This window comes from Styela clava, chromosome 4 (assembly GCF_964204865.1).
Source record: "Styela clava chromosome 4, kaStyClav1.hap1.2, whole genome shotgun sequence".
Lineage (NCBI taxonomy): Eukaryota > Metazoa > Chordata > Ascidiacea > Stolidobranchia > Styelidae > Styela > Styela clava.
Window position 1 is genome coordinate 18,113,103 of NC_135253.1, and position 13,774 is coordinate 18,126,876.

At 32.4% G+C, this 13,774-nt stretch overlaps 1 protein-coding gene across 1 annotated transcript; it reads right to left on the bottom strand.

Annotated features, from left to right (window-relative positions):
- Positions 1 to 2,059: 2,059 nt before the first annotated feature.
- Positions 2,060 to 12,645, bottom strand: LOC120326561 (uncharacterized). Its single transcript, XM_078111753.1, has 16 exons — positions 12,513 to 12,645; positions 12,139 to 12,251; positions 10,376 to 10,478; positions 9,458 to 9,533; positions 8,936 to 9,014; positions 8,367 to 8,428; positions 8,099 to 8,136; positions 7,324 to 7,384; positions 6,711 to 6,761; positions 6,415 to 6,608; positions 6,241 to 6,320; positions 5,812 to 5,912; positions 5,368 to 5,480; positions 4,420 to 4,558; positions 3,845 to 3,942; positions 2,060 to 3,535 (listed from the first exon to the last, which is right to left on the bottom strand). The coding sequence occupies exons 1-16, from the start codon at positions 12,540 to 12,542 to the stop codon at positions 3,416 to 3,418; spliced, it is 1,458 nt and encodes a 485-aa protein (XP_077967879.1). The 5' UTR covers positions 12,543 to 12,645; the 3' UTR covers positions 2,060 to 3,415.
- Between the last annotated feature and the right edge of the window lie 1,129 nt (positions 12,646 to 13,774).

The window sequence follows — 13,774 nt, forward strand, 5'->3', positions numbered from 1 at the left end:
GTAAAACGTGGCTTTTCAAGGCTCTTGAATGTCTGAAAGGCGTTTCAAGCTACGAACGATTGATATGTGTTATACCGATTTTTTTTACATTCTGAAAGGGAGGTATCGACCCTCACCCTTACCCTTAGCTATGCCCTTGTACCTTGTATATCTAACGATTTACAAACGAGAATATCGGTTGGAAACCGAAAACTTATCGATCGATAGTTCGGGATCCCCCAAAACAGAAACTGCAGTTTCGATTCATCCGCTCTTGTAACTTGCGCACTGCGCATCGCACACACACACTCGGCGGGTCTCAAAATTCTCTCGCTTTACAAAAATCTAGATCCCTATATCAATAATTGATTGATAACTCGCTAATTATACGACATAATTCGCTCAAAATCAATAGGCTTCTGGTCCGATATAAGATGAATGCACATGCAAAATCTGGAGCAGATTCAATCTCGCTTTCGTGAGATATCGTGGCATCTAACAGACAAACAGACATACAGACAGACAAATACCTATCAACATACTTACCGATTAAAATCGATAAGTAAAAACTACTTTTATTTGGAATGACCAGGCATTATCTACCAAATCTATTAAAACCTGTGTATCGTTGAGGTATGGAATTTGAACTAGAGATGTGTAACCTGCGATGCTAACATAGTTAAGTCCAACTCTTTAAACGCTTGATGTATAAATATCTGATTTTATTTCAGCATCAATCCACATTCTATATGTTCAGAGATCTCTCTCTCCCAATTATTCTGAACAAAATTCACCAGGGCGGGTACAGAGTTGTGACCTCATGTTCTGCTCCGAATGAATGGCAAGTTTGGACGATGCTTAAAATGTAGTCGTAATCGGAAAATTTCGACTAAAAGATAGGACTGGAATAAAAAATATCTTTGCAAAATTTGTTTATAATGGTTTGCGTGTGTTGATTCTGATGTATCTGCAGGAGAAGATCGTGCAAAGGCAGCAGCTGTTGTTTTGCGGAAACATTGGACGCTCTGAAATGCTTTATTCTAAATAAGACGCAGGACCATGTTGGTGGCAGGCCGGCTATTGGTAACGGCAATCTGTGCTGGTTCCACTGGTTAATTTGTATACTTCACAGTCACAGTCTTGAGTGCACAGAATGAAAACGATCAGCACTTTAAATCTTATTAGTTAAATTTATTAATTCAACCTTGAAATAGCGAGGGGCATATGGAAGTGTTAGGCACACAGTTTACAGTGGCATCAGGCCGTGCGGACCTTAAATTTGAGAGTTACATTGTCTACAACAGGCCATAATATTACCGATATACATTACGTGACATTGCATTATACAATGACTTTTTCGTGCGATAAGCACAATTTATTATATTGAAATTAATGTAGACGATATTGGGAGAGCAAATAACTTTTGATTCATACTTTGTTCTAATTGACGAATCGATTACTTCAAACCTCGCTTGCACTATTTTACCCGTTCAGCTGTGTTTATCTATTGTGTCTGAGGCAGGGGTGCACAACATAAATGAGTACACGAGTCAAAGTTTTCAAAATATTCTTGTAGCGTGTCACGTCGAACAGTTGTTGGTATTGGAACAAATATGAAATGTTGGACTTCAAAAGAAAAATAGCGATGCGCGTTTTAGAAACTAAACGTTCATCTATTAACCGACTCTGTAAAATTTGTCTATTTTAATGATTGAGAATGCCTTTCGCTACTGTACGTGCTTGTAAATTGACAAATCCGGAATTTTTCGCATGAGAATTGTTTATGAACAGAAACTTCTAAAATAAAATAAAAAATGGTGGAATATATTCATAATATGAACAATGAAGTATAAAGATGACTAATATTTTACCTGACGTTAGAAGGTGAATCAAAATATCAAAAGATTTTATTTGTTATCTAGAAGTGCTTCAAGACCAAGGAAGAAGACTGTAGATTATATGAGCGACCTGTGACGTTTTAGTTGTATTTACATTTTTGAATTTCACAAAAGACTGAATTGCGAGGTGTAATTATTAATTTAAAAAAAATAATTTTAGTCCAGTCGAGTCTTCTTTTTGCCAGTTCAGTCCGACCCGAGATAATTCATTAGTTTCAACCATGCAGAATTCACATGTACTTACATCTCCTTGTTTCTGTTTTAATTAATAAAATTATTCTAATAGAAGGTAATATCTCTGTATACTCGCCATTTCACTTTAACTTTAATAGTGTTTGTCTTATGACGCTACCATGCGTTCCTTTGGCATGAGCCCAGAGACAATTTGTCAAGCTAGGGCTTCGTGACACAGTACTTTGTTTAGGACGACGAATGAATTAACGTTAGTTAAAAAAAATTGGCTTCATCATCACATATTATCTGAATCGATTAATTAATATAAACGTCACAACACAATTAAAATAATAATATATCGTATAAAATAAAAATGTATTTTTACATTTGATAATGAAAATAGCAAATTATTTTTAAGTTGGCGCATCCAAAGGCTTCTTTCAAGCCCAAAACCACGGAATATAAAAATATAGCGATACTGCGTATGTTCTTACAAGAACTGATGCACTTTACCTACCATCAATCCAAATGGAATAAATTTGTTCTGCTTGTTCACTTCTGAAGTTTTGTATAGAAATTTATTTTAACCATTTATTTGTTGCAATAAGTGATGGGAATAATTGGATCTATACATTATTTTGATAACCTGTATGTTGGGTTTTATTTAGCTGTTATTATGTAAGTCTTCACCTTCGATATTGTAATCTTTGAGTGATTGAAGATTGATTGATGACGTTTTTACACGATAATAATGACTCTTTGATTTGTATATGAATTTAATAATATGGAGCTTGTTGTAAAATAATAATGTTAAAATCCAGTAATAAAATAAACCCCAAGCATTTCTATATTCGCAGTTATGCAAAGTGTTTGCTCATTGTTTAGCTTGGTATAATATATACAGCAAACAACAAGAAGCTTGGCAAAATAAAATTTCAATTTGCTCCACTGCAGTAAAAGAAAGTAAAAAAATATCTTTATACAATCCTTGTGGTGATATGGTGAAATATATAGTTGAGATATAAATATCAACCTTGTGAATATAGTTCTAACACACGCTAGAAAATATGAACTTGTGCAAAAGGTTCAATTTCTGATTATAGTGTTTTATATTCTTGAATTTTAACCCAGTTGTATGTTTTCATTACCAAATGTCATTAAGTTCAACAGGGATTATCATACTTTAATGCATGGCTTTTGCTTAAACATATCAAACTTTTTCATTAATAGAAAAACGGGTGCTTCCGAAGTATTTGTACCAAGATGGCGCACAACCTGAACATAGTATGTGTATCAGGTTAGGGTCTTCCTTACAAATACTTCCGGACCGCCGAAAAATGTAGTTCGAAATAAAGTTGGATGGATCATCTCCAGTAAATGTTGAAAACTTGTTTACAACCTATACCTATGTCAGGATCAAGGTTGTAGAGAGTGAACGGTGCAGAAATTAGCAACACGCTGTGCCACAGAAGGCTGCAGAAAGCCTAAAAAAATTAAACAACAAATCATTAAAATCAATACTGTTAAAATAAATAGCAAAAAGCTAAATTAGTCAAACTGAATCTGATATAATTTAAGAGATTGTATTGTATCCAATATTTACACGTTTGTTCGAATATTTCTGTATTTGCTTGATTTTGTACTTGCAGATATTCCCATGAATATTGAGATCGAAGATGTTGGGCAGGAACTTATCAAATAACAGTTGAAGCATAGCAATTGTTAGTTGTAACTATATGATGACAAGCATTAATAACTTTATTGAGTACTATTCTGACAAGCAGTTAACATACCGGTACAATGTCAAAACTGAATTCTCCTCTGGATTTCTTAAACTTCAAGTAGGAGATGCAAGGAAAGATTATGATGAGCAGGTTGCAAGTCACTGAACCTGGAAAATAAAAATAGAAATGAAAATAACCAGACAAAGCGAATGTAACTAAATAATAAAATGCTTAAGACATGTTCAAGATCTAGCCCCCACTAAAAAACACCCCCACCATCGCCCAAAATATAAAATTAGTAATTATCTAGTTAGGGTTATGATTCAGAATGAATTTTGCAATACTTAAAATGTGGCGAGCACAATCTGCAGCACTGAAACGTGGCAAGAGTGTTTTTCACGAATCTCACATTTTTGCTGGGGGGGATTTCACATTTTATAACGATTTCTGCTACACTCTTTAATCAAATTCAGAATGAAATATTACTTATATAAAAGTATTAGGAATGTAACAACCACAATATGGTTCGAGGAAAGTGCGCCTATGAAAAAATATTCTAAATACAGTGCGAAATGGTAATTATTTTAACTTAATTATTCAACTTCAATAAAAGATATAATGACCAATATTAAAACTCGGGTTACCTGCGAGTACCACAAGGTATAATGTGTCTTTTACAACCAGTGCCAACAGAAGAGATCCAAATATTGAAGATATTACAACAAGCCAGAAAACATTTTCTGTGTCGTTGTCAATGAATAATACCTGTATCAGCTTGATGCACTGTATACAAATATGTTACGTTAAAATACTGCACACTGGATATAACCGTAAAAATAGTGGTGTGGGGTTCAAGGGAATTCGTTCTGGGAATGTCCTGATTATTGTTTTTTTTTTTGTTTTTAGACTTTGTTAGACAATAGCAGCAATTGGGCATTTCGGATGATATAATTTAAATTTATTTCAAGCTTTTCAGTGTTAATGTAGCTCACGTCATGGCATGACATATGTATTTTCAATGTTAGCCTGTTGTTAGCGAGTTCGATATACCAAAGAGAACCTGTTTCCGACATTTTGAGTTCCATCAATGATTATAATTTCAATATCCGGAATAAACTTTGTCTTGGAGTTGTTTTAACTTAGAACATCCAAATACAAGACAATTAATTCTAAAATCTATTTGAATAAATTTTTAATATAATGGCTTCTATAGACGCTTTTTCAAACCTTCTTGCCCTAATGGGGATTTTTCCAAATTATTCATTTATTATATTGCTTATACAAATTACAGGGCCCGTATGGATATAAATAAAATTTGTAAATAGTTAATATTTACTATTTCCTCTCAATCTGTTGCTAAAATTAAATCATTCACAGTTCCTATATAGCTCCTGAACTAGCAAACTCTGGCTTTAAAAAGTATTTATTTAAACATCGACATAGGCAAAAAATTAAAGACAATCACGGATGTAAAGGTTTGCGTTAGAGTAATATACATAAACTTTGTTTAAATGCAACTAAAAGTCCTTGTATATATATATAAACTAATCAAAAAACAAGAATCAAAATTTAAAAAAATGGCAGCTGCTCACCCCGATAATTCTGAGAAGCATCGCATTTAAAGTCATGGCAAGAGCGATGCAAACCAAAGGAAATCCGACAATATTTTTTCCGTAGCTCGTCAAAAACAATGGAGAAACGGATTCTTATTAAAAAAAAAAAAAAAAATTCAGCTGAGAATTGAAATGAATAATTATGAAGCTAATATTACTAATCGAACGTTACATTTTTTGAAATATTTAAAAAACAACTTTTGTTGGTTTTGTTGGAAGTAGAACTAAAATCGATTTGTTTCTACTTTTTTTCTCCTAACATTGTTAGCGGGGAAGTACTTCTCATGGATGTCACATGCGGTACTATACCATATCTGACCCCATTATTGAGAAATGATGTTGAATATGTTTCAGAGGACGTATAATTTTATACAGTTATTATATAAAGTAATAATATTACATAGTATACATTTCGATATTTACCTCCGAATGTCATGTAGACTGACATTGCAAACAATGTATAAATCAGAACCAGGGTAGCTTCTGACCAAAACACAAGCGTTGTAAATTCTTTTTTCGGATATCTAAATGTAAATTTATAACAGATCAAGTTTTTTCTAGTTCAGTTTGACATAATTTTCAATTTCACAGTTTTTGTGTTGAGTTGAGTTTTTTGTTTCCTATAAAAATGTTTATGTAATTGAAAGAAAATGTGAATGACATTGCTTTAATATCTTTAAATTTGTACGGAGCACAATTGATGCAATATTAGAAACAGTCTTGCTTTGTTGAAACTATTTCTGGAATTTAGAGAAATGCAAGGTTATGATAGGAACATAAATGATTAAATTAGTAAAAGCGTTTGGAAAATAAATTTCAATAAAAATCATCTTTGATAAGAAAAAGCCTTACTTCAATTCCTCCACGCAGACAGGCAGCATCAAAGTGTAATTCTTTAGTGCAAAGATGACTATAGCTGTTGCACTGAAAATCTGTAATATTAAAAATCATCGTTTAACCAATTTTTATTTTTCAATACCAAGAAAGAAAGCGAAAAAGTGAAAAACTAGTAAGTAGTGGACTGACCCTGATGTCGAAATTTGCAAAAGCAATCGGTTGCGACAATCCGGAGCATTGAGTGCTTGCATTGAATATTATTTTCAACTCCTCCGAGCTGACTGTGTCGTAACTGACGGTAATTGTTGAAAATAACAAAAGCATAAATAGAAGGAGTAATACTGGTCGTTTACTATTGTAGTTGTTCATTTCTCTTTCAACGGCTGAAATATTTAAATTACGCTGTAGTTTTTTTTTGCCTGGTTACGTCACACTGACATTTTTTGATATTAATTCGCAGATAAATATGTTGTATATACATTTACCTTCCAAATTTATTCTTTTTTCTTTTTCAGGCTGTATTCTGTGACTGTTACCTATGAAGCAATAATACTTTCATATTTTATATTCATTCATTGTAGTTCATATTTTCAGTTCATAAGTTCATACATTCGGAACTGCTTTGCAAAAAAACAATCATGCATTGGTAAATTGGGATATATGTAGTAAAATGTTCGTTATAACTCACCATTGATACGAGTTAAACTAAATAGCCAATTTTCATCTTCTGTCAAAATTAAAAACTAAGCCTTGTTTAAAGTATAAATATTAAGGGAATAATGGATGTCGTCTTTCCGTGTGGTTCCCCAAAGTACAGATCTTCAGTAAAAAGTTTCAAAAACCCTCCAAAACATAACACAACTCACTAACACCGTAAAAATATCGCAATATCAAAAATCATATTTTGCGTAAAATAAAATGAAAAACACGATGTTAGTTTTAAAATTAATAAACATGCTCATAAAGAACATTTAGTCTATTTTAATAGCTTTTGTCAAATGCGAAATGAACTGTTTTTTTTTTAGTTCTTTTTGTTTTAATGAGCAAGTTTTATTTTTAGGTCAGTAAAGTGAAATCAAGGGTGCAAATTTTACTCACTTTGATCGAGGTGAATGACATCAGCTTGAACTCGGGACATATTGATACTTGTAATCAATTTCTGCCATTGAAAAGTACATCATGAATACAACGATTTAGTAGTGATAGTTTGGTATAATCACGTATTTGTACTCATTACTATAGAAGTTATGAATTTGCCATTGCCCCACTCTCATTCTTTGCTTCCTTTGGTGTTATTATACTAGCAAATAGTTTTTATTGGGGATAAAAATAACAATTCTAATTTTTGTATTGAATGAATTACCTATATATTTCGAAAAACTCATTTGAAATTATTTAGAACTCGATACTATGCCTCAAATCTCAAGAAGTTAGTTTGGAAATGATTGATAATAATTACTGTTACAAATTAGGCCATAAAAAGAAATTAATCTATTCAATTCAAGATTCTTGCCGCACACTAACACAGATGTATTTCTGTATCGTAAACAGACCCAACATTTGATACCATTATTTATGTACATGTCATGCCATTGCGTTTCTTGCCACAGTTGCTTGTCTGAAGCTTGTCGGTCAGACGAACGTTACAAAAATACGGTTGAAAGTCGGTCAGACGAAACGTTATAGAAATACATTTGTGTTAGTGTGCAGCAAAACTGTTGAATTGAATAGAATATTCATTTTCACTCTTGCTATAGCATCCTTGCGTTATACGCATACGGAGACACCTGCGCAAAGGCATATAAAGCAAGGAAATATAGTTAGTTCCACGTAACCCCAACTGTTAATTACAATAAATTAAAATACATTTTACCTGTGAAGATCTGTGAGACTTCAGCCAATATTTCTGACCTAAAACATTGAATACGTTTATCATAAGTTATATTTAAACAACCCTTATTTAAATAAAACCATAATATGATATCAAAACATTCATATGTTGTACGCTACTGAATGGTATTATAGATCTGTCATGCGTTGCAGAAAATATAGTTTGAAAAATCATTACGTTTGAACAAAATCTTCAAAGTGGGGATAACATATCACCTTCAATTTCTTTGTGAAATATATATAAATCTTACCATATTCCATTCCGATGAGAAATACTGTGGTCAGAGTACAGGCAATAATTGTTGTTCCAGTTCTGTATACATAATTCAATATAGATTCTAAATGATTTATAAACAACATGCTATAAGTTAGCATATGTTGGAAATCATCCACACATTTAAAGTAATCACTCGATTCTCATAAACAAGTTCAGCTGCATATAAATGTGTCATATAGTCATAAGCGCAATTCGTGACCCTGAGCGTTTTGAGATTCTTTAGTCGTAATAACAAAAGGTCAACACACAGACAATTGATAATGCAACAAAGCTACATAAAATACAATATATTGCTAAATAAAAATATATATTGTGAGCCCGGAGTACAATGATAAACCAAATTATACCACGGAAAGCCAGATTTGAGCTATCGAAATGAACGTCAAATTTTGCTTTATGTAACTTATTCATAAATCTATTGATGAAACTGATTATTTTGATTTCCTTGATCACGCAGGATCGATCCCTAAGTAATATGCGCTAAGGAAAACTATTCGACAGTGAATATAAATGCCAGAAAAAAATAGTGTCAGAAAACATTACCTGTATTTAACTTGAACATGGTTTTCAAACACAAGAGACTCAAATAATGATTGGCAAATTTTGTAGTAGAAAGCGGTGCCTATATGAAAAAGGGATTGAATAAATATATAAAAAAAATCAGCACTAATATTTTTATCACACCGATGCTGCCATATTACCTGCGATCCAGTTTTCCAGTAATATTGCTTGAGGTGCACAACTTGTATAAGATAAATAGGCTTATTATCACTGCTGAATTATGAGCAATTAACAATCCAAACCGGCTTTTCTTGTCTCCACTCCATATTTTATATTCTATATTTTATAGATGCTTGGAAAATGGAAACAGCCTTTTTTTACATATATCATAATATTAAATAAACGTTGTAAACTCCGAATTTTTAGCAGTTAAAAAGAGCAAATCTATCTTCAATAGTCGATGGCAAGTTGACCCAAAATTCGGAAACCCATAAAGTTTCATGGAACGGTTGATTCAACTTTGTAGTTTAGAATTAACTGTTAAAAGTACGTAATGGTACTCACAGTTGATCACGTCAATGAGAAACAAGAATCTGATAAATTGACGTGTTTTCTTGCACAAATGCTTTTCAATGGCAAGCTGAAATGTTGGAATATAGAAAGTAAATATTATACGTTTACAGGTATGTACAAAATATGGGTATTCTCGAAGTATGTGAACCAAGATGGCGGACACCGCAACGTAGTATGTGTACAGGTTAGGCTCAGACCATAATTTTACTCCAATTTTCCCTATTTTAGTTCTATCTAGTTCTGGGACTAGCCAAGTGACGACTCCCGTATTGTACCCGAAATTATGTCCTAACCCTAACACGGTACCGGGAGTACCGGGAGTTGGCCATCTTGGTTCACATACTTCGGGAGTACCAAAATATGTAACCAGATAAATGTATAAACCGTTTCTTTTTTTCAAATTCGACGTTTTACCGCCGAGTATTAATCGAAAAAAAAAATTTACGTCGTCGGGCTCAGGAAAAACTGCTATTATTTTATTACATAGTGCTGACATTAGCCAGGCGATCAATTCTACGTTGGCCGGAAGAAAGTTTCCCATTAATATGCCAAAGACTTGGAAGCAATATAGAGCCATCGCCGTGACGCCTATATTTGTGAGTGGGATTTTAGGGCAAGATTAAATGGAGCATCCAAGTGTTTGAAACCTAATATAAAACTATTTTAGACCCAATTTTTCGTATCTTCAAATGAGATGAGACATCAGGTGTAGATGAAATGGAGAAAATTTAAAACGCAATTTAATATCTTTGACAACAATTTAGAATTGAATGCTCTTTGCATAATTTCATCTTTCTTGCCAATGATCCAGTAATAGGGCATTTTTGAATTTGATCGATGAGGGGAAAATATTAAGAGATTAACACAATTTAAAAAATGACAGCTAGAAAAAATAAATTAAAAGCATACAAAGTAATTTATGCGTTCTTCTCCATGATTCTGTCCTTGCACCATCTCTTGTATGTGAAGAAGAGAACAGCCAGTAAAATATGCTTCCATTGCTATGACAACGCTGAAATAATGATACAAGTTTAATGGATATTTAGAGGTGGTTTTTATATTATTTTGACAAAACTGGGATCCTGGGATCTTTGTATATACATGCTATTTTATGCTAACCAACCGGGTCTACAAAAATAACTTATTTTCAATGATACTAAAATTGAGCTAAACCGAAGAAAATTTTCATTTTCCACAATAATTGATAAGCATGTCCAAACATTACAGTAGTATAAATTTGTTCATTTCAGAGAATCCCACTGACCAAAAAGCTCTGCCAAAAAACATTTTGCGATCTTCAGAAATACAGTCAGAATTATATACAACATCGAACTAACCATTCGGGACTCCGTCGCTTGGTACATAATTATTATTTGAATAGTCGTTTTGTAAATTATTAGTATTCGGTAATTTTTTTGATAGTTTTTTTTATTCAGTTTAACTTTCATAGATTACAATCATATAATCTGGCGATGATTTCGAAATGCTTTGTATACGATACAGTTGTTTCTCATTTATCAAAAACAGGAACACATTGATGTAGTTATCTAATCACGCGTTGTCCGCCTGATGAATGTTTATCTTTCATTGAACTAGGTACGTTTAAAAGGTTAGAAAGTCACCAATTGTTCCTTTTGAATAATAAAATCAATATTTTTTTGATTCGTATGATTTAGAATGCAAATGAATATGGCAGCAATAATTCACAAAAATTTATACAAATGAGGTTCATCTCGTACTACTTATATTTAACCGTATTCAAAAATAGGTTTTTATCAAGCTCCCCTGTATCACTAGTCACTCGTATAGTCAGTAATAAATCATTTTAATTGAATTGAAATAGAGGGTATACCTCACCATTCTTCAGAATATAATGGCAAATGACTGTTAAAATATCTTGACTGAATAGTCATTTATGATATTTATACTTTCAAATTAAGAGGTCTGAATTGGGTTCTTGTTAATGAATTTGGTTAACAATAACAACGAACTGCTGTATACGTTATTTACGGTGTCAAATTGTTAGTTGATGAAAACATTAATAAAGATATTATTATCGTGTAATTAAAACATTATCTCAATCTGGAATAAGTTAGTAACTTTGAATGAAGCCTGCTGATGTATTCTCTTAATCTAGTTTTAAATTCATTTTACTCAAAAAGTTATATTATCATATATAGCTTTATTAACCCAAATATATTGTATATTTAAAAATGTTATTTGTGTTATTTCAAGCTTAATATGGCTCATAAATTGAAGCTGAATATATATACATATACACGCTGACTCGATGTTATTACTTTATTTTTTACTACCTCTGAGCCACCAGTTATACATGACCGACCATAAATCTGATGAATCCATAAAATAAATAAAAAAAGGTTTGCTACAATTGACGTCATCGGTTATGCATCAGATTACAAGTAAACACGTAAACCTTGTGACGAACAACAGACTATTGAAGTTTCGAGTTCGTCAAAATTGTCCTTTGATTGCATTGATAATAATGTTCGTGTTCTACTAGATGGATACCGCCTATAGGTAAACGTGTAAGAAACTCGTATGGGTGACGATTGGATCTCGAAGTTACTCGTGTTCGTTAAATATAACGAATGATTGTATTTTTAGAAGACGCACTAAATTGCTACCAAATATTTCATATATATACTTGCCTGAATGTCACGATTCCAGTGTTTGCCATTGCATATGCAAGAAAGAATACACTTCCACCGATTGAATGCCCGACGTAACGAGGTACGCATTCAGCCGCTTTTTGGCTAAATGTCTATAATAAAAATATTGTGTGATATTGATATACGTGATGTATCGTACTTGAGGTATTATCCCAAGTGAATGTTTTATGTACCTCTTCAAAATTTAGCTTGAAATAAAATTTATGAATGATCAAGTGAGCCTTAATAAATAAGTTTATCTTGTTTCAACCAATACATTACTTTCCGTGTTTAATAATATCAACTTTTTACAAGCAAAAACTTCATTTTGAAAAATTCTATGTGAATACTCTTTAAAACTTGTTTAAACTTACCTGCGGCAAATTGGCTTTTACGTCACTCATCGTGATGTCCCTGAACCGGTTTAGATAAAAATAAAACCAAATCTTTAGCTTTATAATATGTACTCTATTAAAGGCAAAACAAACTATTATTCTAATCGCAACTTGTCACAAGAAAAATTTATGCAATCATGATGCGTACCGATTACTACCAGGTCTGTCTGCTGTCTGTCCAATGCATTGTAACACAAATTATTTGTCTACAAGAATTAGTTGTAAATGGCATAGTCCTTATTTTTTTCTTACAGTTTTGTTCTCGACCTTGGACATTGTCTAAAACCCTCAAAAACATGTCTAAACTCTCTGTTGGGTTACTAATTGTACCTTAAAATTAATAAATCCTCATGTTACTGTTGCAAAAAAACGAGTTCCTGTGTTTTGATATACCTTGATCAGAAACTTTGCTGATGAATTTACAAAACCACATAAAGACAATAGTTATTTTCAATCTCTCAGCTTTATTCTGCCGTGAAAGTACTTTAATGTAATAAGAAGAAGAACTAATCGATCGCTTCAACAGTCACATGCCTGATCTCACACGTACGAGTTTAATTTAACAAAAATTCTGGGGAATTATTTCGGTAAGACCATTGTGACGTTAGACGTCAGTACTGTGATATAAACACCATGGTGTTCTTTGTTCCTTTTTGTGAAACTAAAAATATATAACAATACGTATATTTGTGAGCATGAAAGCAATAATGTCATGAATATGAATATGAACAAAAGTGTAAATACTCATCATTATTGGACTTTCGATCATATCATAGTTGTCAAATAGTTTTTTAAAGTGTTTCCAATCTAATACTTTCACAATAGAATTGAAGTAATGCTATGAAAACAAACATATTTTGACTCTCCTCACGCGTTACGCGCACGAAAGAATTCTATTGTAACATTTTGTATATGATATAATGGGTGTGTTGTGGGTGTGCGTATTATGCTATGAAAATATTTCGTTAAATCTCAGCTGCTTTTCAAAGTCATTAAATCGACTTCATCCCAAATGTAATATGTCTAGTTACTTAAGTGCGAAGGTCGAAAAAGGCCCAAGTGAGTAGGTCAAATTTTAACGGTTCAAAAAGGATTTAATTATTGTAAAATAATGCAATTTTTCTTCTTACAAATACGCCTGTGAATCTTAACTCAAAGTAAATACGCTGATGTGCGGTATCAATGAGATGCCCATGCTAAGTTGTACCCAAGTTTGAGAGTGCTTAAATAAGTAACAAATG

Bases quoted from the DNA above. Each gene is read 5' to 3' on its own strand.
- LOC120326561 (XM_078111753.1), bottom strand. From the start codon at position 12,542: ATGAGTGACGTAAAAGCCAATTTGCCGCAG. The intron at 6,321-6,414 runs GTCAGTCCACTA...TTAATATTACAG, and splicing joins TTGCAAATTTCGACATCAGG to ATTTTCAGTGCAACAGCTAT. The intron at 5,913-6,240 runs GTAAGGCTTTTT...ATTTACATTTAG, and splicing joins GTCTGCGTGGAGGAATTGAA to ATATCCGAAAAAAGAATTTA.